The sequence below is a fragment of the Muntiacus reevesi genome, chromosome 1 (genome assembly GCF_963930625.1).
Source record: "Muntiacus reevesi chromosome 1, mMunRee1.1, whole genome shotgun sequence".
Lineage (NCBI taxonomy): Eukaryota > Metazoa > Chordata > Mammalia > Artiodactyla > Cervidae > Muntiacus > Muntiacus reevesi.
In genome coordinates, this window is record NC_089249.1 from 196,934,500 (window position 1) to 196,958,171 (window position 23,672).

General features: G+C 51.1%; 4 protein-coding genes across 6 annotated transcripts in view; 2 read left to right on the forward strand and 2 right to left on the reverse strand.

Moving 5' to 3' along the window:
* Positions 1-2,240: 2,240 nt before the first annotated feature.
* PSPN (persephin) lies at positions 2,241-2,903 on the forward strand. Its single transcript, XM_065933488.1, has 2 exons — positions 2,241-2,511; positions 2,596-2,903. Exons 1-2 carry the CDS (start codon positions 2,358-2,360, stop codon positions 2,901-2,903), a joined length of 462 nt encoding a protein of 153 aa, XP_065789560.1. The 5' UTR covers positions 2,241-2,357.
* A 270-nt stretch (positions 2,904-3,173) lies between these two features.
* On the reverse strand, positions 3,174-4,841 carry ALKBH7 (alkB homolog 7). The gene is made up of 4 exons (XM_065917941.1): positions 4,588-4,841; positions 3,796-3,969; positions 3,584-3,708; positions 3,174-3,415 (listed from the first exon to the last, which is right to left on the reverse strand). Exons 1-4 carry the CDS (start codon positions 4,789-4,791, stop codon positions 3,253-3,255), a joined length of 666 nt encoding a protein of 221 aa, XP_065774013.1. The 5' UTR covers positions 4,792-4,841; the 3' UTR covers positions 3,174-3,252.
* Positions 4,842-4,946: 105 nt separating this feature from the next.
* ACER1 (alkaline ceramidase 1) overlaps positions 4,947-23,672 on the forward strand; it is a 57,774-nt gene continuing 39,048 nt past the window's right edge. For 2 of the 3 annotated variants that reach the window (XM_065917939.1, XM_065917938.1), the window contains exon 1: positions 4,947-5,793. The gene's annotated coding sequence lies outside the window, so the exon portion shown is untranslated. Of the gene's footprint in view, positions 5,794-14,929; positions 15,032-23,672 lie in introns of those variants that run through there. The other variant, XM_065917940.1, reaches the window with a different exon arrangement.
* Positions 8,974-14,772, reverse strand: CLPP (caseinolytic mitochondrial matrix peptidase proteolytic subunit). The gene is made up of 6 exons (XM_065917936.1): positions 14,545-14,772; positions 14,383-14,454; positions 13,771-13,867; positions 12,680-12,867; positions 11,825-11,930; positions 8,974-9,314 (listed from the first exon to the last, which is right to left on the reverse strand). The coding sequence occupies exons 1-6, from the start codon at positions 14,728-14,730 to the stop codon at positions 9,145-9,147; spliced, it is 819 nt and encodes a 272-aa protein (XP_065774008.1). The 5' UTR covers positions 14,731-14,772; the 3' UTR covers positions 8,974-9,144.

A 23,672-nucleotide genomic window follows, 5' to 3' on the forward strand; every position in this document is an offset into this window, starting at 1 on the left:
CTGCCCCAGATGTGTCATTCTAAGATTCTCAGCTCTTGATTCTGTCCTAAATGGCCACAAAATCCCAAACCCCTGTTACTGGCCTTGGCATCTGGACCCTACTTTTCAACTTCCCAGTGGGGTTTCTGGGGCTTCCCTTAGAGTCTCACAAGTTGGTAAGGTGTTTATTTTATCCAGTATGGCTAGGCATTCTGTAAGCAAGAGGGTTCTTTGCGTTTGTGGAGTCACATTGCTGGAAATGGAACTTGGCAGCAGGAACGACGTTGAAACCCGTTTGAGTGATCCGGCTGGTGGCAGGATGCTGGAGACGGCAGGTGGAAAACCTCCCCACCCAGTTCTACATGCCCTTGGCTGCCGAGCCGGAATGCCTGAGATGGCCGGCTAATTCCCAGGAATGTCCCAGCTCGTTCCAACCTCCCTCCCATCCTTCCGCCAGGACTTTCGTGAAGGAAGTGCCTGCCCCTTACCCTGACAATTTCACCCCTGCTCTGCCTGCCATGTGGACCGAGGTCTGAGGCCTCCCCCACCACACCAGTCTACGTGCCCCCAGTGGTTCACATCAGGAGCCTTGCATTCAGTAGGACTTGGGGTTCAAACCCCACCTGTGTCTCTTAATTCTGGGTGACTTTAGATAAGTGACATTCCTCCCAGCAACACCCCCCATCTGAAGGTAGTCTCAACAAGCAGTTGAGAAGAAAAAAGCACACCAAAATCACTGAAGCAGCCCCCCGTGGGTGGTGCTGCGGTCTTTTCCTACTTCTTGATACAAAGGGCAGCAAAAAGCCCCGAGCTTGCATCTTGGCTCACCTGAAATGGATGAGCTACTGAAGCACGTGTCCTGGGTCAAAGGGATGGGATTGGTGGTTTCTGTAGCCAGTGTTCAACTGCCACTGGTTTATACTGCTACCAACAGGCATGCCCATTACACACACACCCCCAGCCACGTGTAAGCAGACTCTGATGTTTGCCAGTCTTAGGGGCAGTCTCACCTGAGTTTTCTTTTTTTTTTTTTTTTTTCACCTGAGTTTTCATCTGGTCTTGCCTGCACTGGGTTCAGGCACCTTGTCAGACCTACACAAGTTGCTTGTATTTCAGGACTTCCCCTGGTGGTCCAGTGGTTAAGGTTCTGGGCTCCCAACGCAGAGACACAAGTCGGATCCCCTGTTCGGGATCTTGCATGACACAGGATATGGCCTAAAATTTTTTAAAAATTGAAAATAAAAAAGATGCTCTTATTTCCTTTGCCTCGAGCATTTTGTGTATGCTTAGCTGCTCAGTTGTGTCAACTCTTTGCAACCCCATGGACTGTAGCCCACCAGCCGCCTCTGTCCATGGGATTCTCCAGGCAAGAATACTGGAGTAGGTAGCCATTCCCTTCTCCAGGGGATCTTCCCAACCAAGGGATCGAACACTGAGTCTCCTCCATTGCAGGTGAATTTTTTGCCATCTGAGCCACCAGGGAAGCTTCTAAGAGGCTCTCAACTGCTCAGTACCAGGCACCCTGATACAAACTAAATATGTCTCCTGTTTGTCCTCAAGACCTCATGTGGGAGGGACTCTGTTAGCCCCCTTTCATGGCTGAGGATGGAGGCTCGCTTCTCCAGGGTGATGGAGAAGGGCTGGGAGATTGCCGGAACCAGGGTGGGGCTTAACCTCCCCTCCTGCTCTGATGCCCTCCAACCCCAGGTAGGGCTGGGGTCCCAGGGGACTCAGGTTGGCCTTCTAGAGACAGGAGTCCCTGTAGGGTGAGTTTCCTGCCCCTGTGTCCCAGCTCTTGGCAGTCCCCAGGCCTCTCCCTTTTCCTGTTTTGATACTGCCTGGGCCAGACCCGGAGGCAGGGCATGATGTCTTAATCCTCCAGGCAGGAGCCATGATCGATTCCCCGTCAGCTCACCCACCTCTTCCCTGCATGCACATCCGCTCTACCTGGTGCACAATGTGGGGGCTACTGGGCCCCAGCACCCTGCCCGAGAGGGGAGGACCCCCACTGGGAGACCCTTGGGGCCCCCCAACCCTCCCTCCAGACAGCAGGTGGGGTGGGGACCCCAAGTTGCCCTCCCTGAGCTCGGCCCTGGCTGCCGACACAGCACTCGTAAATCAGGGGGCGGAGGGGGTGTTGGAAATGGGTCTGTGGAATGTCTGGATGGGGTGTGTGTGTGAGGGGGTGTGCACCCTTAACTCTTGGAAGGATGGGGTGTGGGGCAGAGGAGCGGGGCTGCCTGGGCCCGAGGTGTGCGATGTTGGAGCCTTTGCAACAAGCAGCAGCCGGAAGTGATAAGGTTAATTCCCCAGCTCGGGCAGAGAGGGGATAAATTGAGGGTGCCGGGCATCCGCATCCTCAGGACCTGCCCGTCACCATGGCCACAGGAAGAGTCTTGCTAGGCTCTCTGCTTCTCCTGATCCACCACTTGGACCTTGGTGGAAGCCGGGGGGCCTGGGAGGCTCTGGTGGCGGAGAGAGAGCTCTCATTTGAGCCAGCGGTGGACAGAGAGACCCAGAGGCCACAGCTGGGTAAGGACTCCCGGAGCCCTGTGCGCCCCCCAACTCCTTTCTGCCCAGCCTCTGCCTGCTGTCAGCTGCCCCTTGTCCCTGCAGGAGCCCGCCTGCGCCGATCCCTGACCAGCCCGTGCCAGCTGTGGAGCCTGTCCTTGCCTGTGGCTGAGCTGGGCCTGGGCTACACGTCGGAGGAGACGGTCATCTTCCGCTACTGCGCTGGCAGTTGTCCTCGCGGTGCCCGCACTCAACACGGCCTGACGCTGGCCCGACTGCGGGGCCAGGGCCGAGCCCATGGAGGACCCTGCTGCCAGCCCACCCGCTACGCCGATGTGACCTTTCTCGATGACCGCCACCGCTGGCAGCGGCTGCCCCAGCTCTCGGCAGCGGCCTGTGGCTGCGGTGGCTAAGGATGGCTGACCCGGAGCCCTGCAGCCGCTGGAGAAGCTCAGCTGACTTATTTACTGGAGGCCCAGAGGCTGAGGCAAAGAGAAGGGAAGGTGGGCTGGGGCCACCAGCAAGGGGCTCAATAAAGGAAACTGCTCCTCCAGCCTTATGACTGTGTGTTCAGCTGGGAATGCTCCTGGTCGGGGAAGGGGGAAGGGGGGAGGCAGGTGTGGTCCTGGGTTTCCCCTGCAGATCCTGGCCTTCCTGCAAACAGCTGGCAACAGGAGGTCAGCTTGTCCATTCTCCAACATTATTCACAACTTTATTCACAAACACGGTGTCCTGAACAGCTTGGGGTAATGGTCCAGGGGGTCAGCAGGCTGGGGGCGGCTGCCCAGGCTCCCCTGGCCCCATCCCCTCAGGGAGGGAGCGGCAAATCACCGAGATGCGACGGCCCCGGGGAATCCGACGCTCTCCAAAAAAGGACTCTTCATCCCGAAGGATCTCGTGGGAGAAGTCATAACGGGCCGAGCCCCTGTAGGAGAAAACAGAGGATGTGGCTGGTGAGGGCAACCCTGTTTCCAGGCAGACCAGCCCTAGTGGTAGAGTCTGCTGTCAGGGCTGAATGACAGAAGGTGTTTCAAATGTTGAGTGGGTGTCTTGTGAGTTACTGGTGGAGTGCAGGCTCCTTGGCTGCCAATACCTAAGAATGTAGAGGGAGCCCGGCTCCAGCAAGAGTTCCAGCCACTCCCCTGGCTCCTGGGTGTGCACCAGTCTCATGACGCTAGGAGACAACAGGGATAGGCCGGCAATGGTGGATCCACAGAACTGGAAGAGAGGACATGGTGGAGGGTGGGTTTTGGCCTGGCCAGCCCATCCCCAGCTGGGAGCTCCAAGCCACTGCCCTCTGCCCACCTTGACGCTGTCCACGTGTGGCTTGATGTAGCCCTGAGGTTCTAGGTCCAGCACGTGCACTGAAGAGAGGAGCGTCTGGCCAGGTCCAAAGGCAGCTGCCTGCACACGCCGCAGGATGGCCCGGCTTGCCTCTGACCAGCGCGACTTCTCTGTCTCTCGGAAGCCGTGGATGGCCTGCCCAGAGCACTCAGGTCAAGCCTGGAAGCTTCCAGGGGTGGGGAACAGGGAAACTGAGACATAGCCCAGGGCTGGGGAGGGATTGGGGGGAGGGTGGTGGAAGTGCAAAGCAAAGGCCTGGTTTTTCCAGGATGACACTTGACCCCAACCCTCAATTCTCAACTTTGATCCTATCTACCCCATGATGTTTTCTCAAATCCCAACCCCTGCCACATCTGGGTCTGGCTTTAGTCCTTTCTACCCACCATCAGGGTCTAGCTCAGTCCCACATTCCATCCCTAACGTTGGCCCGGTTTCAATATTCACAACTTGATTCACCGGGTCCCCTGTCTCCACTCCTCAACCCGTGACCCTCCCTCATCTCGCTCCACACCCGTTTCCACCCCTAACTTTGGTCCTGTCCCCCAAACACCCCTCGGTTCTGCCTCGTTATGGCCCTGCTCACATCTCCAAAGCGCTCTTCCAGCCCCCAAGACCCCAAGTTATCAAGACCGCGCCCCCATCCCCAGGCCCCGCCCAGATGAAGCCCCGCCCACCCCAGCGCTCCACTCCCGCCCGGTCTCTAACGTCCCAAGCCACGCCCCCGTGGCTCCGCCCCAGCGCCACCCGCCTCACCGCATCCCAGTGGTCGTATTCGTATCTGCGGCGGCGCAGCTCGGGTTCCAGCTCGCGGCTCAGTGTCTCCTCCTCGGCCGCGCTCAAGAAGCCGGGCCGCACCACGGCCGCGTCTTGTAGGCGGCTCAGCACGGCTGCCCCCGAGCCCCGCACCCAGCCCTGCTGGGAAAGCGTCCGCAGTACCACCTGCCCACCTCCGGCCATAGCCCCGGAGCCGGGTCTTGGTGGGGCCAGGGCCACGCCCCCTCCCCAGGGTTATTGGCTGTGGCTGCACCGAGTCCCTCCAGCAATTGGCTTTCCTCAGAGTCCCGCCTCTCGCTCAAGGTTACTGGTTGTTACTCGGCTCGTCCTCTCAAGCTATTGGCTCTTCCCAGAACCTGCCTCCTCTCCGGCGCTATTGGGCCCTTTCGACCACAGAGACTCAGACTACTAGTTGTGCCTCAGGTTCGTCTTCCAGAGGGCGGTGGTGTCAAAGGCTAGCTATGCTCGGGGGTCAGAGGTCAACGGTCAGAGAAGGTTGGGGCCAAGGCTATCAAGTTAAGGTTAGAGTCCAGTCGGGCTGAGCTGTAGGAGTTACGGGAGTGACATTAAGGCTATGATTATGGGGTGGGACCAGGTTTGTGGACTTAGGGGTTTCAGTCAAAGGTCAAGGCGAGGCGCCTCCCATTCCGACCCCCCTCTCCCCCATCCGCATACAAACAGGCTGGCTTCCAGTTTAAAACAGTATATAAACTGTTTATATACTTTGTTTAAAAACAGTATATAAGACAAAAACTCCTCTCCCTTTAATGGTAGAATTGGAAGGTCACCATTTTTCAGCCCTTAGACAACTGGTTTTAAAATATCTTCTGCTAGAAGCCACTCTTACGCCGAGGTAATCGGCGGAAAAGCGGAACCTGAATCGGATCAAGCTTGTCTAGATTCAGACACCAGGTACCGAAAGTACAAAGGACAGACTCGCATCCTCAAAATTCAGAGGGAAGGTTCATAAGACACAAGACCCTGTTTCTCCAACAAGTTAAGTTCAAGAAAAGAGAAGAAAAAGAGGGAGAGAGAGACTAACGGGAAAAACCGCAACAACAAGACACTTACAGATTTATCAAGCAGTGGCAATGCCTGCACCTTATTTGGATCCTGATTGGAAAAATTAAAAAAAAAAATAGTGATCACCAGGGAAATTTGGACGCAGTTGAATATTCGACCACGGTAAGTGTTATTTTTTCCTGGTTGAAAATGATATTGTGGTTGTCTTTTTCAGGACAAAGATTCCTTGTCCTTTATTAACATTTTTTGAAAATTCTATAAATTCTGTAGCACTTTACAGTTTTTAAAAGTTTCACACACGCATGATTTCATAGACTGTCATAATAATAACCTTTTTAAAAAAATTCCCTACAGCTATATTGCCCCTCTTCCTTCCCTCTCCCCACTGGTAACCACTGGTTTGTTCTGTGTGAGTCTGTTTTTTTTGTTTGTTTTGTTGACTAGTTTATTTTTTAGATTCTACATAATAGTGATATGATACAGAATGTCTGTCTGATTAACTCACTTAGCATAATACCCTCCAAGTCCATACATGTTGCTGCAAATGGCATTATTTCATTGTTTTTTATGGCTGAGTAATATTCCATTGTGTGTATGTACTGTATCTTCTTTATCCATTCATCTGTTGATGGACACTTAGATTGCTTCTATATCTTGGCAGTTGTAAATAATGCCATGAACATTGGCATGCATGTTATCTTTTCTAAATAGTGTTTTGTGGGTTTTTTTGGATATATACCAAAAGGAGTGGAATTGCTGGGTCATGTGGATATTCTATTTTTAGTATTTTTGAGAAATAAAATTTCTTATCCTTTTAGAAATACATACTGAAATTTTACAGATGAAATGAAAAGCTGGGATTTGCTTCAAAGTACTACAAAGCCATGGTAGAAGCTCTGTAGAGGCAGGGGAGGGACGAGTCATAATCAGCCATGAATTGGTGTGGTGGGTACATGAGACCTCATTATTCTAGTTTCTCTACTTTTTTTCTATTTAAAAAAAAATTACTACAGATGATTTTTTTTTTTTTTTTAGCACCAGGCTTCATTGCTGTGTGGGCTTTTCTCTAATTGTGGAGAGCAGTGGCTACTCTCTAGTTTTGGTGCACAAGCTTCTCATTGTGGTGGTGACTCTTGTGGAGCATGGGTTCTAGGGCATGTCGGCTTCAGTAGTTGTAGCGCATTGGCTTAGTTACCCCGAAGCATGTGGAATCTTCCCGGACCAGGGATTAAACCTGTGTCCCCTGCATTGGCAGGCCATGCTTAACCAATGGACCACGAGGGTCTTCTCCACTTTTGTATATATTTTAAATTGCACAGAACGAAAAAGTTCAACCAAATGTAATTGATGAATGAAGCCAAATTAAAAAGTCCTCTATATTAAAAAAACCCAAAAAACAAAAATTGTTCTTTGCTCTGACAGCAAAATTCCTTGAAAAACTTGTCTAGCTCCCAGTATTTTCCAGCCCCTTCTCTCTGGGTCCACTCCAACCTGGCTTTTGGCCCCCTAGTACTGAAAGTGGTCTTACTGAAGGCCATTCCCAGGTGGCGCTAGTGGTAAAAGAACCTGCCTCTTAGTGCAAGAGATGCGGGTTCGATCCCTGGGTCAGGAAGATCCCTTGGAGAAGGGAATGGCAGCCCACTCCAGTATTCTTGCCTGGAGAATCCCAAGGACAGAGGAGCCTGGTAGGCTACGGTCCATAGGGTCACAAAGAGTTGGACACGACTGAAGTAACTTAGGGATTTCTGTGGAGCCAAGTGCCATAGCCAGTTCTTAGCCTGACTGCTAACTCATGGACACACTGGTCTCCTACATTTTTATTCCCAACCCTGACTCGATTTAACCATGCCCTGGGATGTCTGCGGGGGTGGGGTGGGGGGGATGAGGGGGGGCTGGGGAGCGGGGGAGGCACGCTAGACTTACAGACATCCAAAATCAACTCCTGATCCTGACCCCTGCTCCTCCCCCCAGCTCTCCTGGAAACATCTCATCTTTCTTTCCATCTTTCTGGCTGCTTTGGGCCAACACCTAGGAGTTTTGGGAGATTTCATTCTCTCTTAAATCTCACATCCTACCTGTAAGCCCTGCTTTTAAAACCTGGCTGGAAACTGACCTCTCTCACCATGTGGCTGGGGCCAGGTCACTCCTCCTCTGGGTGATCCCAAGTTTCCTCACTCCAGGTTTCTGTGCTTGCCGCCCTCCACCCACCACTCTGTGGTTCCTTTTTGTTCCTCTTTTTCTTTTGGCTGTGCTGGGTCTTTGTTGTGGTGCAGCCTCAGGAGTTCCAGCACTCGGGCTTAGTTGCACTATGTGGGATCTTAGTTCCCTGACCAGGGATCAAACCCAGACCTCCTGCACTGGGAGTGCAGAGTCTTGGCTACTGGACCACCAGGGAAGTCCCTTGTTCCTCCTTTTTTTTTTTTTTTTTTAGTTCTACCACTTTATTGCTACCAACCCATCTCCCTCCACCCTCGTGCACACATGCTCAGTCAGGTAACCCCATGGACTGCAGCCCGCCAGGCTCCTCTGTCCATGGACTTTTCCAGGTAAGAATACTGGACTGGGTTGCCATTTCCTTCTCCAGCCTCTGTTCCTCTTCTTGAAACCCTCCATGGGGCATCTCCCTCCCATCTCAGACCTGCTACTATTTAATCACTAAGTCATGTCTGACTCTTTGCGACCCCATGGACTGTAGCCTGCCAGGCTCCTCTGTCCATGGGATTGTCCTGGCAAGAATACTGGAGTGCATTGCCATTTCCTCCTCCAGGGGATCTTCCTGACCCAGGGATCAAATCTTGGCAGGTGGATTCTTTACCACTGAGCCATCTGGGAAGCCCTACCAGACCTTTTATGATCTATACTCTTCCTCTTCCTGCTCTTATCTCTACTCTTCCCCTCCCTCCCTCCTTCCAGCCACCCCAGCTCCCTCATGGGCCATGCATAGTCCTGCCACAAGACCTTTGCACTTGCCATGTCTTCTGCCAGCCCTGCTGTGTCCCAAGATAGCAGTCTGGTTCCCCCCACCCTCACCTCCTCCAGGTCTTTGCTCTAATGTTACCTTCTCAGCAAGGCCTCTGCGGGCCACCTCATCTCACTCTCGTCACACACACAGCACTGCATACTTCTTGCCCTGATTTAAAAAAAAAAAACAACTGTCTACTTTCCCAAAAATGTAAGTTTCTTCAGGACGGGGACTTCTGTGTCTTCTTCACAGTAAGTTGTGGCCTCTGGAGCAGTGTCTGGAGTGTCATGCCGGCTTTTAGCTCTGCTCAAGATGAAGGTCAGGGTGAAGGCACACGTGGGCCAGGGTAGACACCAGAGGGAAGGTGCTGGAGCCAGGAGCAAAGGCTACAAAGATTTAATTTAAAATCACAGTGTCTCAGTTGGGCTACCCACCCACAGGGGCACCCCCATATCCACAGTTCCTCAAAGGGTCCCTCCAGGCTCAGTGTGGAGGGGCTCGCAGGCCAGGCGCCTCCGCTCTCCCTGGGAGGGTGAGAGGGAGGCCAGTTCTCAGGCGCTGGCTGGGGCGGGTTCTACCGCTGTTGGCTCCCCCGGCTCCTTCTGTACCAGCTCCGGCTCGTCCTCCCCATCCTGTGGGGGGTGGACCAGAACCTTGTCCAAGATGCCGAACTCCTGGGCCTCCATGGGGCTCATGTAGCGGTCCCTCTCCATGGCCGACTCTGCAGGGTGCGTACAGGCAGGATGCGGGTGGTGAAGAATGGACACCCAAAGGCCACATTCCAGTCTTCAATCAGCCCAAGTCCACCCTGTGTGACCCTGGCCTCCCCATCCCTGTGCCTTGATTTTCCCCACCAGTAAAATACCTGTTTATTGTTTTTTTAGCTTGTTGATATGTAAATACACATCTAGGAAAGGGCACAGACTGTGGAAGTGGACAGTGTGGTAATTTTCAGACTGAACCCACCCATGCGGCCAGCTCTCAGATCAGACCTCCCAAACCCCACTGGGGACACATCAAGTTGCTAAGTCCCACCCCCCTGCCCCACCCTGCTGCTGCTGCTAAGTCACTGCAGTCGTGTCCGACTCTGTGTGATCCCATAGACGGCAGCCCACCAGGCTCCCCTGTCCCTGGGACTCTCCAGGCAAGAACACCAGAGTAGGCTGCCACCTCCCTCTCCAATGTGTGAAACTGAAAAGTGAAAGTGAAGTCGCTCAGTCCTGTCCGACTCTTAGCGACCCCATGAACCGCAGCCTACCAGGCTCCTCCGTCCATGGGATTTTCCAGGCAAGAGTACTGGAGTGGGGTGCCATTGCCTTCTCCCTGCCCCGCCCTAACAGTGGCCTAATGGCATAGAGGTTATGCCAGTTTTTTGCTCTTTAAATACATAATCACAGGGACTTCCCTTGCGGTCTAGTGGTTAAGACTCCACACTCTCAATGCAGGGGTCCTGGGTTCCATTCCTCATCAGGGAACTAGGTCTTATGTGCTGTAGCTAAGACCTGGTGCAGCCAAATTAAAAAAAAAAAAAGAAAAAAGACTCTACACTTCACTGCCAGGGACATGGGTTGGACCCTTGGTTGGGGAACTAAGATTCTGCATGCCGAGCAATGTGGGCAAAAAAATTAAAGTTAATTAATTAAAAAAGTAAATAAATGTATAACCAGAGCATTTACTCCTTTTCCCACTCAGCACTGTTTTGGAGATTAATCTCAGTCCTTGTGGCTGTGTAGCATCCCACTTCATGAATATATCACCACTGGCCACTCATTCTCCTGCTGTCAGGCACTTGGCTCTTTCCCCATTTGGGACTGTAGGAACAGGACTACATTCCCGTCTGCATCTTCGGACAGAAGCACTTGATTCCCTTGACTACAGGCTGAGCAGAGGAACCAGGTACCTTTCTGGGTGTTCACCCTCAGTGCCCTAACAGCTTCCTGAAGTGGTTGTAGTTATCACTGTTGCCTGCAGTGGATAAACGTTCCAGTGGCTCCACGCTCCCCTCAGCATTCAGTGGTGTCAGCATTTTCTATTTGAGCTGCTCCAGTGGATTGAAATGGAGCAGGAAATGGCAACCCACTCCAGTATTCTTGCCTGGAGAATCTCATGGACAGAGGAGCCTGGAGGGCTACAGTCCATGGAGTCTCAAAGAATCGGATCCGAATGAGCACACACAGCACAGTGGACTGAAATGGTATCTCATCAGGGCCTTGATCTGTCTTTCCTGAATAACTGATGATGTCATTATTATCGTTTTTTCTTTTTTATTGGCCACACCACATGCGGCATGTGGGATCTTGGTTCCCCAACCGGGGATGGAACCTGTGCCCCTTGCAGTGGAAACACAGAGTCCTAAGCACTGGACCTCCAGGGAAGTCCCACTGATGGCACTTCATTATTAAACATCATCACTAAAGGTGATGAGAACCTTGGCTTCTGTTTCTTGGCCATTTGGAATCTTCTTTGTGGGAGACCCTTGGAGAAGGCAATGGCAATCAACTCCGGTACTCTTGCCTGGAAGATCCCATGGACAGAGGAGCCTGGTAGGCTGCAGTCCATGGGGTCGCTAACAGTCAGACACGACTAAGCAACTTCACTTTCACTTTTCACTTTCATGCATTGGAGAAGGAAATGGCAACCCACTCCAGTGTTCTTTCCTGGAGAATCCCAGGGACGGGGGAGCCTAGTGGGCTGCTGTCTATGGGGTCGCACAGAGTCAGACACGACTGAAGTGACTTAGCAGCAGCAGCAGCAGCAGTTCCTTTGGACCTCTTTCAGTCAAGTTTTTTGTCTTTTAATTTTTACATTTTTATTATTATTATTTCTTGGCCACACTGTGCAGTATGTGGGATCTGAATTCTCTGACCAGAGATCAGACCCACATCCCCTGCAGTGGAAGTGCGGAGTCTTAACCACTAGACCACCAGGGAAGTCCCTCTCTAAAAAAAGTGCTCAGAACAGGGGTTCTCAACTGGGGGTGGGATGGGGATTCTGATCCCCAGGGGACACTGAGCGATGGCTGGAGATGGTTCTGGCTGTCACCCCTGGAGGGTTGCTGACAGCTGGTGGGCAGAGCGTGGGGATGTGCCACACATCCTGCAGGGCCCTGGAGGGCCCCCACCACAGGACGATCCAGCCTGGTGTCAGCTGCACCAGGTCCAGAGGCCTGACCGGTATGCCTGTGTTGGTTCCAATAAGAGAGCAGCCGAGGGCCTTGTAGGGGACGCTCACCGATCACCTGCAGGGTCTGTTTGGTGTGCTTGGCATAGATGCTGTAGAGCTGCTTCTTGAGCTTCATGATCTCCTCCGCCTGGATGGCAATATCTGTGGCTTGGCCCTAGGGGGCCATCCCAAGAGGGAGAAGGTTGGGATCAGGGTCTGCCACTTGCAGGGAGAGGGACTCAGGAGACCGCCCTGGGTTTCTGGCTGCCAGCATTCAGGTGGGTGGGACAGGCCTCTGTGAATGCCTCCATAGTCTGTTTCATCCTTACCACCTCCAGGAAGGCTCTCTGTATTAACTCTATGTTCTTATTTCTGGCAGCTGGTACCTCCCTGACCAGAAGGGAGGGAGCTAATTTCCTAGAGACATCAGAAAGCTGCCCAGAACACACTTTTCACATGCAAAGCTGCCAATCCAAGCCCACACACCCGCCACCTTCTCTGCAGAGCTCTCACACCCTGGGTCACCATTCTCCTGCCCCATCACCCCAGGGTACCAGACAACTAGGGACAATCCCTACGCCCTAGAGTCCACCAACACTATTCACGCTAGCCCATCTTAACCTCACACGTTCTTTCCAGCAGAAACCTCGAAGAAGGCTCCTGCTCACATTCTCCTCTCGACCAACCCTTGTGCCTATGTGTGTGGTCCCCAAGGCCTGGCACACTCCCTCCTCTTGGGATCTGTGAGTCACAAACTGTCTTTTTAATAGCAACCCTCTCCTGGTCAGTTGGCCTCACCATATCTGCACACCAACAAAATCTACATTTTAAACCCACCCCGTCACGTGACTCCTGCCTGTCTGGCTGGTTCACCTGTCTAGATCCCCATCCCCACCCCCAAAGCAGCTCTCAGGGCACACTCACCCGGGCACCCCCAGAGGGCTGGTGGATCATGATGCGGGAGTTGGGGAGCGAGTGGCGCATGCCTGGGGTGCCAGCAGCCAGAAGTAGGGAGCCCATGCTGGCCGCCTGGCCCACACACCACGTGCAGATGGGGTTCAGGATGTATTGCATCGTGTCGTAGATGGCCAGGCCCGAGGTCACCACGCCACCTGTGGATGGGGCCGAGAGTGAGGGGCTGTTCCAGCTACCCCTCACCATCCTTTCTCCTAAGGTCCTGGAGAGGGCTGGGGTCTCAAACAGAAATACTCCCAGGGGTAGGAAGGTGACACAGGCCAGGTGGGGGCAGCAAACGAGGGCTGGCTCCAAAGTGAGCTGACAGTTGCCACACTTGCATGTGGACCCAGTAGAGGATGAGATTGGCCACATTCTCAAGAACTGGGAGAATGTAGTAACTATGAACAAAGACTCTGGAGCCAGTCTGCCTGGGTATGACCCCTGGCTGGGCAGGTCATCACATGTGACCTTGGGTAAGTTACCCAGCCTCTTGGAGACATGGTACCTCCTTGTAGGTTGGAGATAACTAAACACTACCCATCACGTGAGAGGCTGCATGAAGAAAATGAGTTAAATGTTTATAAAGTGCTTATAAAAGTGCCTGGCACAGTAAACGATCTATTAAGATTGGCTATTCAGGGAATTCCCCATGTGTCCAGTGGTTAGGGCTTTCACTGCCATGGGCCTGAGTTTGATCCCTGCTCAGGGAACTAAGATCCCACAGGAGGAACAACTCGACCAAACATAAAATAAATTCGCTGTTGGCTATTCTACCTTTTTGGGGGGATAGGGTGGAATCTACTAGTTTAAAAAATTTTGACAACCAAGTCAGGTTGGTAAAACATGTATGGGATCAGAGGCAGGTTCAGATGCCTCTTTAAAAAAGCAAGGGAAGAGGCAGATTTTGGAGGTTTCCAGACCCTCTGGAGATTCCGAAGGAAGCTCTGCCCCCTTTCTTGCTCCAGAGACAGAACCTCCCTGATTAGGGGTCTCAGTCCCTGGAGTCACCTGGTGTGTCCCCAGGAGTGCCCCTGGCACCTGGGGAAGGCATTGCTCACCGGGGCTGTTGATATACATGTGGATGGGCTTCTTGTTGCTTTCCGACTGCAGGAACAGCAGCTGCGCGATGACCAGGCTGGCGACACTGTCATCGATCTGCAAGTGAGGAGGGCAGGGGTGTCCCCAGATGGGCGTGAAAGCTAAGGGCAGCAGCTATGGGGTGGCTGGGGTTGAGTCAGGGCACCAGAATGGTGGTCAGGGCCCAAGCAAGACAGATCGGGAAGCGTTCAGGACCAGGAGTGGATGTGGTGGGGGGTGATCCGGAACCAGGGGCTTGGGGACACAGGAAGGGGGGACTCAGGCAACAGGAAGGAAAGGGGTGAGGAGGTTGGGGAGGAGAGACTGGAGCCCAGGAATGGGGAGGAGGATCATTGGTGAGGGAGCGAGTCAGAGATTAGGGAGGGAGACGCAGAGGATTTAAAGGAGTAGAAGGGGGACTCCAGGCCAGGAGGGAGCATCAGGGGGCTTATATGCCCAGGAAGCAGGGGGTGTCAGATTGGGACAAGAACGTCAGCCTAGGGAGGAAAGTCATGGGGGAGAAGTCAGAGGATCAAGGAGGTTTGCGGAGATCTGGGCAGGCGAAGGGGAGGATCGCGGCGCGAGGCACTCACAGGGCCCATGACGCACACAATACGCTCCCGAAGCAGTCGCGAGTAGATGTCATAGGCGCGCTCGCCGCGACCCTGGGGAAGAAAGACGCGGGTGAGGGTCAGACGCCCTCCGTGCCCCAAGCCCTTGCACCCATGGGCCGTGTCCCCGCCCGGCCACTGTACCGTTTGCTCCACCACGATGGGAATGAGCGGGAGAGCCCGGGCCGCCGTCGCGTGCAGGCTCCGCTGCGGGGCCAGGCGATTCTCGGGCGTCCGCTGCGGGGGAGAGCGGGCGGCGAGGCGAGGCCCCAGTGCTGGGCACAAGCCGGCCGCCACCCGGCCCCCCCTAAGCAATATTTTGGGCCACATCGCGTCGCACGTCCCTCCCGGCTTCCGTACGATGCCGGAACTACAACTCTCAGCGTGCTTTGCGCCCGCGGCGCTGGCTCACGAGACCGCCCACTTCCGGGAAGTATAGTGTACGCTTTGGGGCGGGGCGATGGAGGGGCGGAGCCATAGACGTGGTGCTCGAGTGGAGCCGGAGAGCTTCCGAGATAACTGTTTGAGCCTTTCAGAAGAATCGTCATAGTTTTCTGCTTTTCACTGCTAATTTAAAAAAAATCAGCTCCGTGCGCCCGCTGGGCCTGGGCCTCAACGATCATCCAGCCTGGTGGGGCCGACTGCCGAGACCTTCCCATCCGTCTATGGTTATGCATGCGGTAGTGGGAAGGCCCCAAGATGTGCAAGCCCAAGGGTGGAAGTTGCGAACTTGGCCCGGGAGGTCGGTCTGGAAAGGCTTCCTAGGAGGAGCAGGTGTTGGAGCTGGTTTTTGAAGGATGTATAGGAGTTTGTTACGTAGGGAAAGGCATTCCTGGCAAGAGGAGGACAATGGACAAAGGTGTAAGGGGGTGAAGGAAGGCTCCTGGTAACGTTTGGAACCTCTTTTTGCCTCTAGATGGTCTCAGGGTGGACTCTCTTTCATCTTTCAGTTCTAATGTCACCTGGGAATTGTTCCCTATTTTGTCTCCAGAGCCTAGAACCGTTGCCTGGCACACAGTAGGTGCTCATTAAGTACACTTTGAACCCAGAGATGAAGTGGTAAAGGAGGTAGCTTAAGAGCTTAGGGCTTTGAATTCAACTATACTTCAATAAAAAAAAAAAAAAAATACTTAATGTAACTTTTAGGAGTAAATTAAATAACATATTTCAAAACTTTAAAAAAAAGAAGAGCCGAGGGCTTTGAAGGCAGCTTTCCTATATGCCAAGCCTGGTTTAGCCACTGACATGCTGTGTGATCTTCAGGTACATTGTTTAACTCCTCTGAGCCTGAAGTTTCTTGTTTGGAAGATGGTGATGATGAAACCGGTTTTACAGGGCAGGATTTGAGGATTCCTGCTGCTGAGGCAGCAGAGTGCCATTCTCTGTGTTTAAATCTTGGCCCCACTGTCATGGTCCATGCCTGGGTTGGAAAAGAATTTCCAGACATGAAGCAGAATGAGAGGAGAATAAAGTTTATTAGAGTGGGAGACACTGTTAGAACAGTGGGCCAGCTCAAGGGAGATCCAACGTTGAACAGGGGTCCTTAGCCCACTTTTATACCCAGAGTACAAGGAGTGGGATGGGGGTCTTGCAGGTCATTTGCTGATTGGATGACGCACGTATACTGGGTGGGGGAAGAGTAAGACAAATACCCTCTCCCTGTCTGGGGTAGGAGGGGAGACAGGGGGACCTGAAATCTGTTAATAGTTACAACATGGGGGAGAGAAGGATGATAAGGGTCTGGTTTTTCCATTCCTATATTCCAAGACCCTCCTTGGTTTTATCTGCTCTTTAGTCCTTGGGTCACCACACCCATTACTCAACTAGTTTGTGTGTCCCTGTGCCTTACTTTCTTCTCTATAGAATGGACATAATAGTAATAAGCTACATCCTGGGGTCATTGTCAGGTCCTCAGAATTGGACCTGGAATGTAGCAAGGACTCGATTTGTATTAGCTATTGATGTGTATTTGGTGGGAGAGATTTCTCTCTCTATATATATATATATACACATATTTACTATTTATATATTATATATATTATTCTATATATATTTATTTATTTTTAACTGGAGGACAGTTGCTTTACAGCATTGTGTTGGTTGCTGCCGTACAGCGACATGAATCGTCCGCAGGTCTACATATGTCCTCTCCCTCTTGAACCAACCTCCCACCTCCCACCCCATCCCACCCTCTGGTTTGTCACAGAGCACCAGATTTAAGCTTCTTGTGTCATACAGCACATTTCCACTGGCTGTCTAATTTTACTTATGGTAATTGATGTGTGTTAGTTATTGTAGGTGCCCAATATGCTACTGGAGATCAGTGGAGAAATAACTCCAGAAAGAATGAAGGGATGGAGCCAAAGCAAAAACAATGCTCAGTTGTGGATGTGACTGGTGATAGAAGCAAGGTCCGATGCTGTAAAGAGCAATATTGCATAGGAACCTGGAATGTTAAGTCCATGAATCAAGGCAAATTGGAAGTAGTCAAACAGGAGATGGCAAGAGTGAATGTTGACATTCTAGGAATCACCAAACTAAAATGGACTGGAATGGGTGACCATTCCAGAAAAACATTTATTTCTGCTTTATTGACTATGCCAAAGCCTTTGACTCTGTGGATCACAATAAACTGTGGAAAATTCTGAAAGAGATCGGAATACCAGACCACCTGATCTGCCTCTTGAGAAACCTATATGCAGGTCAGGAAGCAACAGTTAGAACTGGACATGGAACAATGGACTGGTTTCAAATAGGAAAAGGAGTACCTCAAGGTTATATATTGTCACCCTGCTTATTTAACTTCTATGCAGAGTACATCATGAGAAATGCTCGGCTGGAAGAATCACAAGCTGGAATCAAGATTGCTGGGAGAAATATCAATAACCTCAGATATGCAGATGACACCACCCTTATGGCAGAGAGTGAAGAGGAACTAAAAAGCCTCTTGATGAAAGTGAAAGAGGAGATTGAAAAAGTTGGCTTAAAGCTCAGCATTCAGAAAACTAAGATCATGGCATCTGGTCCCATCACTTCATGACAAATAGATGGGGAAACAGTGGAAACAGTGTCAGACTTTATTTTGGGGGGCTCCAAAATCACTGCAGATGGTGATTGCAGCCATGAAATTAAAAGACACTTACTCCTTGGAAGGAAAGTTATGACCAACCTAGATAGCATATTAAAAAGCAGAGATATTACTTTGCCAACAAAGGTCCGTCTAGTCAAGGCTATGGTTTTTCCAGTGGTCATGTATGGATGTGAGAGTTGGACTGTGAAGAAAGCTGAGCGCTAAAGAATTGATGCTTTTGAACTGTGGTGTTGGAGAAAACTCTTGAGAGTCCCTTGGACTGCAAGGAGATCCAAGGATCTGTCCATCCTAGAGGAGATCAGTCCTGGGTGTTCATTGGAAGGACTGATGCTGAAGCTGAAACTCCAATTACTTTGGCCACCTCATGTGAAGAGTTGACTTACTGGAAAAGACCCAGATGCTGGGAGGGATTGGGGGCGGGAGGAGAAGGGGACGACAGAGGCTGAGATGGTTGGATGGCATCACCGACTTGGTGGACGTGAGTTTGAGTAAACTCCAGAAGTTGGTGACGGACAGGGAGGCCTGGTGTGCTGTGATTCATGGAGTCACAAAGAGTCGGACACGACTGAGCAACTGAACTGAACTGAACTATTGTGTTAGATCTGTAGATCTGTAACCATGGGCATCCAAGAAGCCCTCCCAAATGAGGGTCCATTTGGCATGGGTTTTCCTGGAGAAGGAAATGGCAACCCATTCCAGTGTTCTTGCCTGGAAAATCTCGTGGATGGAGGAACCTGGTAGGCTATGGTCCATGGGGTCGCAAAGAGTCGGACACCACTGAGCGACTTCACTTTCTTTCTTTCTTTGATGCATATGTAGGAGTTCACAGGCAGACCATTGCTAATTGGTGGACTCTGAACTTGAAGCGTAGTTTTGTGCCTGGTCTGATGAAGAGATAGAGAAGGACACAGACACTTTTCACTTTATGGAATCAGGGGCAGGAAAGAGGGAAGAATGTGAAAGCGGAAGAGTATAGAGGAGACCTTGGAGGCACCTGGGCTTCCCTATGGCTCAGCTGGTAAAGAATCCACCCGGAATGCGGGAAACCTGGGTTTGGTCCCTGGGTTGAGAAGATCCCCTGGAGAAGGGAATGGCTACCCATTCCAGTATTCTGGTCTGGAGAATTCCATGGACTGTATAGTCCATGGGCTCGCAAAGAGTCGGACACGACAGAGCAACTTTCAGTCACTCACTGGAGGCACCCTGGTGCCAGGAGAGGTGTTTCCACCGCAGTGTCTGAAGAAGTGGGTGAGCAGCATTGGCCCTTCCAGTTTCTGCAATGAGTCAGGTGGGTGACCCTGCTCAGCCGGTTTCCCTGAGGCTGGAGCTCCCACCCTGCCTCTGGGGAGAAGGGCTGTCCCATCAGTTGCCACCACCCCCGCAGTGCTCCGCTCAAGCACTGCCCCACACTCCTGCCCTTACTGCCTGTGTTATACCTGCTCTATCTAGGTAGGCACAGTTCAACTACTTTTCACCTCCTGCATCCTTGTCATTACCCTCAATAACACCCTTGTCAGTATTGCAGCTTCTCCCCTGCTCTGGCCTCCTTGCTGTTATTTCATTCAGCAGCCTGAGTGATCCTTGTAAAGGCTTTTTTTTTTTGGTGGGAGAGGGTAGCCCCTGGGCCTGTGGCTTGTGGGACCTTAGTTCCCACAAGGGACCAGGGATTGGATCTGGGCAAATCCTAACCACTAGACTATCAGGATACTCCCCAGAAGCTAAGCCACATCACTCCCTTACCTAAAATCCTCCCCTTGGCTTCCCGTCACCCCTGCTGACCTCTACCCCCATCTTCTTCCACCCTTTCTTCTCCACTTGGCTTCAGGGGCCATGCTGGCCCACTTTCTGCTCACCAGACATGCCAAGTGCCTTCCAGCCACTTGGCCTCTGCTTGTGTCCTCTGCCTGAATCTTGTTCAACACAAAAATCTCTATTCAAACACCACCTCCTTAGGACTTTCCTGGTAGTCCAGGGGCTAAGACTCTGCTCCCAAAGAAGAGGGCCCGGGTTTAATCCCTGGTCAGGGACCTAGATCCCACAGCCTGCAACTAAGAGTTTTCATGTAGCAACTGAAGATCCCATATGCCCCAACCAAGACCTAGAACAGCCAAATAAATAAATATTAAAAAAGCAAAGCCAAAAAACCATTACCTCTTTAGAAAAGCCTTGTGAAATGATGTTTATTTGTTTTTTGAGCAACCCCTTCTGATATATTCTATTTTATTGTCTTCTATTCCACTTCATTTAAACTGGGGTTTTCCAAGCTCAGGACTATTAACATTCTGTGTTGGATGATTCTTTGTCCGGGAAGGGGTGCTGTCCTGGGTACTGTAGAGTGTGGAGCAGCATCCCTGGCCCCCACCCACTAGATACCAGTAATCCTCTCTCCATCATAACAACCCAAACTGTCTCCAAAGTTTCCAGGTGCTGAAGTGCCCCCTGCCCAGGATAGACCTGCTTCTGGTTGAAAGTCACCAATCTAAAGTGGGCAGTGACCTGAAATGAAAAAAATAAAGCAACTTTTGAACAGCACATGGCACATTATAGGCACTCAGATATTTATAAATCTCTTGTTTTTCCAGAATCTGCTCTGAATATTCCCAATGAATGAATGAATCAGGGGAGGAAGAATCAGTTTGAACACTTGGCTGCAAATCAGTCCATCCTACTTGTTGTTGGGTTTCCGTGGTGGCGCTAGTGGTAAAGAATCCTCCTGCCAGTGCAGGAGATGTAAGAGACACGGGTTCAATACCTAGGTTGGGAAGATCCCCTGGAAGAGGAAATGGCAATTCACTCCAATATTCTGGCTCGGGAAATCTCATGGACAGAGGAGCCTGGTGGGCTACAGTCTATGGGGTCGCAAAGAGTCAGACACGACTGAGCCTCTGAGCATCAGTTTTCAGTCCAGGATCCAAGAAAACTCTGATCACTGTTTGCTTTTCTTAGATGAATGCAAAACAGGCCTGTTGAATTGATAGAGATTGAAAATTAAAAAAAAAAAAAAGGAAAGAAAGAAGCAGAAACCTTGAGGGCTGAATAGGCTATGGGTAAATTGATTCCCCCAGGTAAAGGCTCGCCAAAGGTATTACTACTGGAATTGAAGCTGACACCAAATTTCAAATTCTCACAATCTACTTCTAGAGATTCATTTTTAGGAAATGGTTCAAGGTGAGATTTAGCCACAGGGCTGTTTATGACAGAACAGATCTTCCTTGACTAATGATGAGGTTACATCTCATAAACCCATCATACATGAACATATCATAAGTTGAAAATGCATTATGGGAAATTCCCTGGTGGTCCAGTGGTTAGGACTCCCAAGTTCTTACTGATGGGACCCAGGTACTATCCCTGGTTAGGAAATTAAAATCCCACAAGCCATGCTACTGCTATTGCTAAGTCACTTCAGTTGTGTCCGACTCTGTGCAACCCCATCCCTGGGATTCTCCAGCCATAAGGTGAGGTCAAAGAAGAAGAAGAATAAAATAAAACACAAATGCTCAACTAATTGAAGAATTCACATCCAAGATGGCTCACTCCAAGATAGCTAGCAAGTTGGATAGTTGACTACTGTTGGGAGGCTTCAGTTCTTTCCCAAGTAGACCTTTTGATTAATTGAGTGTCCTCACAACATGGCAGCCAGCTTCCCCTTAGAATAAGTGATCCAAGAGAGCATGGTGGAAGCTGTAATATGTTATATAGCTCAGCTTTGAAACTCACACATGGTTACTTCTAGTGGTCACACAGGCTAACCACGATTCAGTGTGGGACTAGGGACTATGCTGAGGGTGACTGCCAGGAGGTGGGCATCATTGGAGATCATCTCAGAGAGTGGTCACCACACCCTTGCATCCTAGGGCTATGTTTCTCAGCATCCCTTGCATCCCAGGAGCCATGTGATATGTTCATTCACCAAGGGACCCTGCAAGGAGATGCTGTGTGACCCTTACAAGTCCAGGAGCTTGAGGAGCAGGCATGACTTTTCCCCTCTCTTTTGACTCCCATCAGCTCTCACAGCTGAATCCAGGGGCCTGATAAACAAGGAGGAGCCTGGGAGGGGAACCACCTGCCAATCAGAAGCACAGTTTTAAAAAGTTATTTATTTGGCTGCACGCAGGATCTCTCTCTCTCTCTCTCTCTTTTTTGCAGCACATGGGATCTTTAGTTGTGGCTTTTGAACTTTTAGATGCGATATGCAGGAGCTAGTTCCCCAGGCAGGGATTGAACCTGGGCTCCCAGCTTGGGGAGCTTGGAGTCTTAGCCACGGGACCACTGGAGAAGTCCCAGGAACACACATTTTGGATTTTTTTCTTTCTTCTTACATTTTGGGTTTTAGATGGCTAAGCAACAAATTTCCTGAATAAATCAACAAAAAATTGTAAAGCAATTATCCTCCAATTAAAAATACATTTAAAAATCATACCCCCCAAAAAAGTTAAAAAACGAACAAACAAACTTCCATCATATCTGAGTCATTAAACATTTTGGGTTGTTTGTTGCAGCATCTAGTATTACCTAATTAATTCAGGAGTGGATTGAATTTGGTGAGGGAAGGGGAGGGAAGCTTCACACCTGCCTGGCTGGAGTCACTGGGGGCATGGAGGTGATTTTTACTGAGATGGGGATGTCAGTTTTGGGTAAGATTAGGGCAGAGTCTCTCAACTTTGCCACTTCTGATATTTGGGGTTGAATTAGTCAGCCTTTGGCTAAGATCAGGTGTACTATGGGGACTTCCCAGGTGGCACAGTGGTAAAGAATCTGCCTGCCAGTGCAGGAGATGTAAGAGACACAGGTTTGATCCGCAGGTCAGGAAGATCCCCTGGAGGAGGAACCTGATGGGCTATACTCCATAGGGTCACAAAGAGTAGGACATGACTGAATGACTAAGCACACAGCACAGGGGTCCCCAACCTCCGGGGCACAGACTGGTACCCTCCTGTCAGATCAGCAGAAGCATTAGATTAGAAATTAAGTGCACATGAATGTAATGCACTTGAGTCATTCTGAAATCATCCCTCCCCACTCTTCTCCACAGCACCCCCCCCCCCCGCCCCCACCTCCAACCCAACCCAGTCCATGGGAAAATTGTCTCCCATGAAACCGGTCCCTGGTGCCAAAAATGTTGGGAACTGCCAGCCTGAAGTTCTTTGTTGTTGGGGTTCATCCTGCACACCTAGCCTCCATTCACTAGATGTCAGGAGTGTTCTCCCAGTCATGTCCACCAAGAAGGTCTCTAGACATTGCGCAATGGCCCCTGCTCAGAACCACTGGGTTGGGATCTGGGGAGCTAGGGCAGCCTGTGGATACTGGAGTGGAGACTTCCAGGAAGTGGGTGGTTCTGTAATTCTGGCACTCAGGTAGCATGGGAGAGGGTGAGTTCTCCCTTCCCTACCCTGTCCCAGGAACAATGGGTTGAAGTTAGAGGAGGGAGCCGGGACTGGGATGGGGGCAGTCACAGGCCCAAGGAAGAGAATGGTTCAGCAGAAGAACGAATGTGGCAGGTGGACAGGCTGTTGAGATCAGTTGTCAGTTTCAGAAGCATCAGATGCTTTGGGGAGCCATTGAGTCGGGAGAGGGAGGTTGTGGGGGTGGGGTGGGGTGGAGTAGAGGGGAATGTTAGTCACTCAGTCATGTCCGACTCTTTGCGACCTCATGAACTGTAGCCCACCAGGCTCCTCTGCCCATGGAATTCTCCAGGCAAGAATACTGGAACAGGTTGTCATTCCTTCTCCAAGGGAATCTTCCATTCTAGGGATTGATCCTGGGTCTCCTGCAATTGAGCGAGGCGGGGGGGGGGGGCATTTAAATGGGTTGTCAGCAATGACAAATATATTGTGCCTTCACTTTTTTTTACCCCCCTTTCTGGCCTCGCTGCATAGCAGGTGGGATCCTAGTTCCCCAACCAGGAATCTAACCTGGGTCCCCTGCAGTGGGAGCTGAGTCTTAACCACTGAACCACCAGGGAAGTCTCTGTGTATTCAGTTTTATTGATTGACATGGAAAGAGTCTCATGGTGTAACTTTTAAAAAATATTTCATTTATTTCTTTTTGGCTGTGCTGGGTCTTTGGTGCTGCATGTGGGCTTTCTCCAGTTGCATCGAGTGGGGGCTGTTTTCTAGTTGGGATAGGCAGGCTTCTCATCGAGATGGCTTCTCTTGTTGCAGAGCACAGGTTTTAGACT

Excerpts from the sequence above, each read along its gene's own strand:
- PSPN (XM_065933488.1), top strand. The coding sequence starts at position 2,358 with ATGGCCACAGGAAGAGTCTTGCTAGGCTCTCTGCTTCTCCTGATCCAC. Across the intron at positions 2,512-2,595 it reads GACCCAGAGGCCACAGCTGG|GAGCCCGCCTGCGCCGATCC; the intron begins GTAAGGACTCCC and ends TTGTCCCTGCAG.
- CLPP (XM_065917936.1), bottom strand. The coding sequence starts at position 14,730 with ATGTGGCCCAAAATATTGCTTAGGGGGGGCCGGGTGGCGGCCGGCTTG. Across the intron at positions 14,455-14,544 it reads CCATCGTGGTGGAGCAAACG|GGTCGCGGCGAGCGCGCCTA; the intron begins GTACAGTGGCCG and ends TTTCTTCCCCAG. Across the intron at positions 13,868-14,382 it reads TTGTGTGCGTCATGGGCCCT|ATCGATGACAGTGTCGCCAG; the intron begins GTGAGTGCCTCG and ends CCTCACTTGCAG.
- ALKBH7 (XM_065917941.1), bottom strand. The coding sequence starts at position 4,791 with ATGGCCGGAGGTGGGCAGGTGGTACTGCGGACGCTTTCCCAGCAGGGC. Across the intron at positions 3,970-4,587 it reads AATACGACCACTGGGATGCG|GCCATCCACGGCTTCCGAGA; the intron begins GTGAGGCGGGTG and ends TGCTCTGGGCAG. Across the intron at positions 3,709-3,795 it reads CACACGTGGACAGCGTCAAG|TTCTGTGGATCCACCATTGC; the intron begins GTGGGCAGAGGG and ends CCTCTCTTCCAG.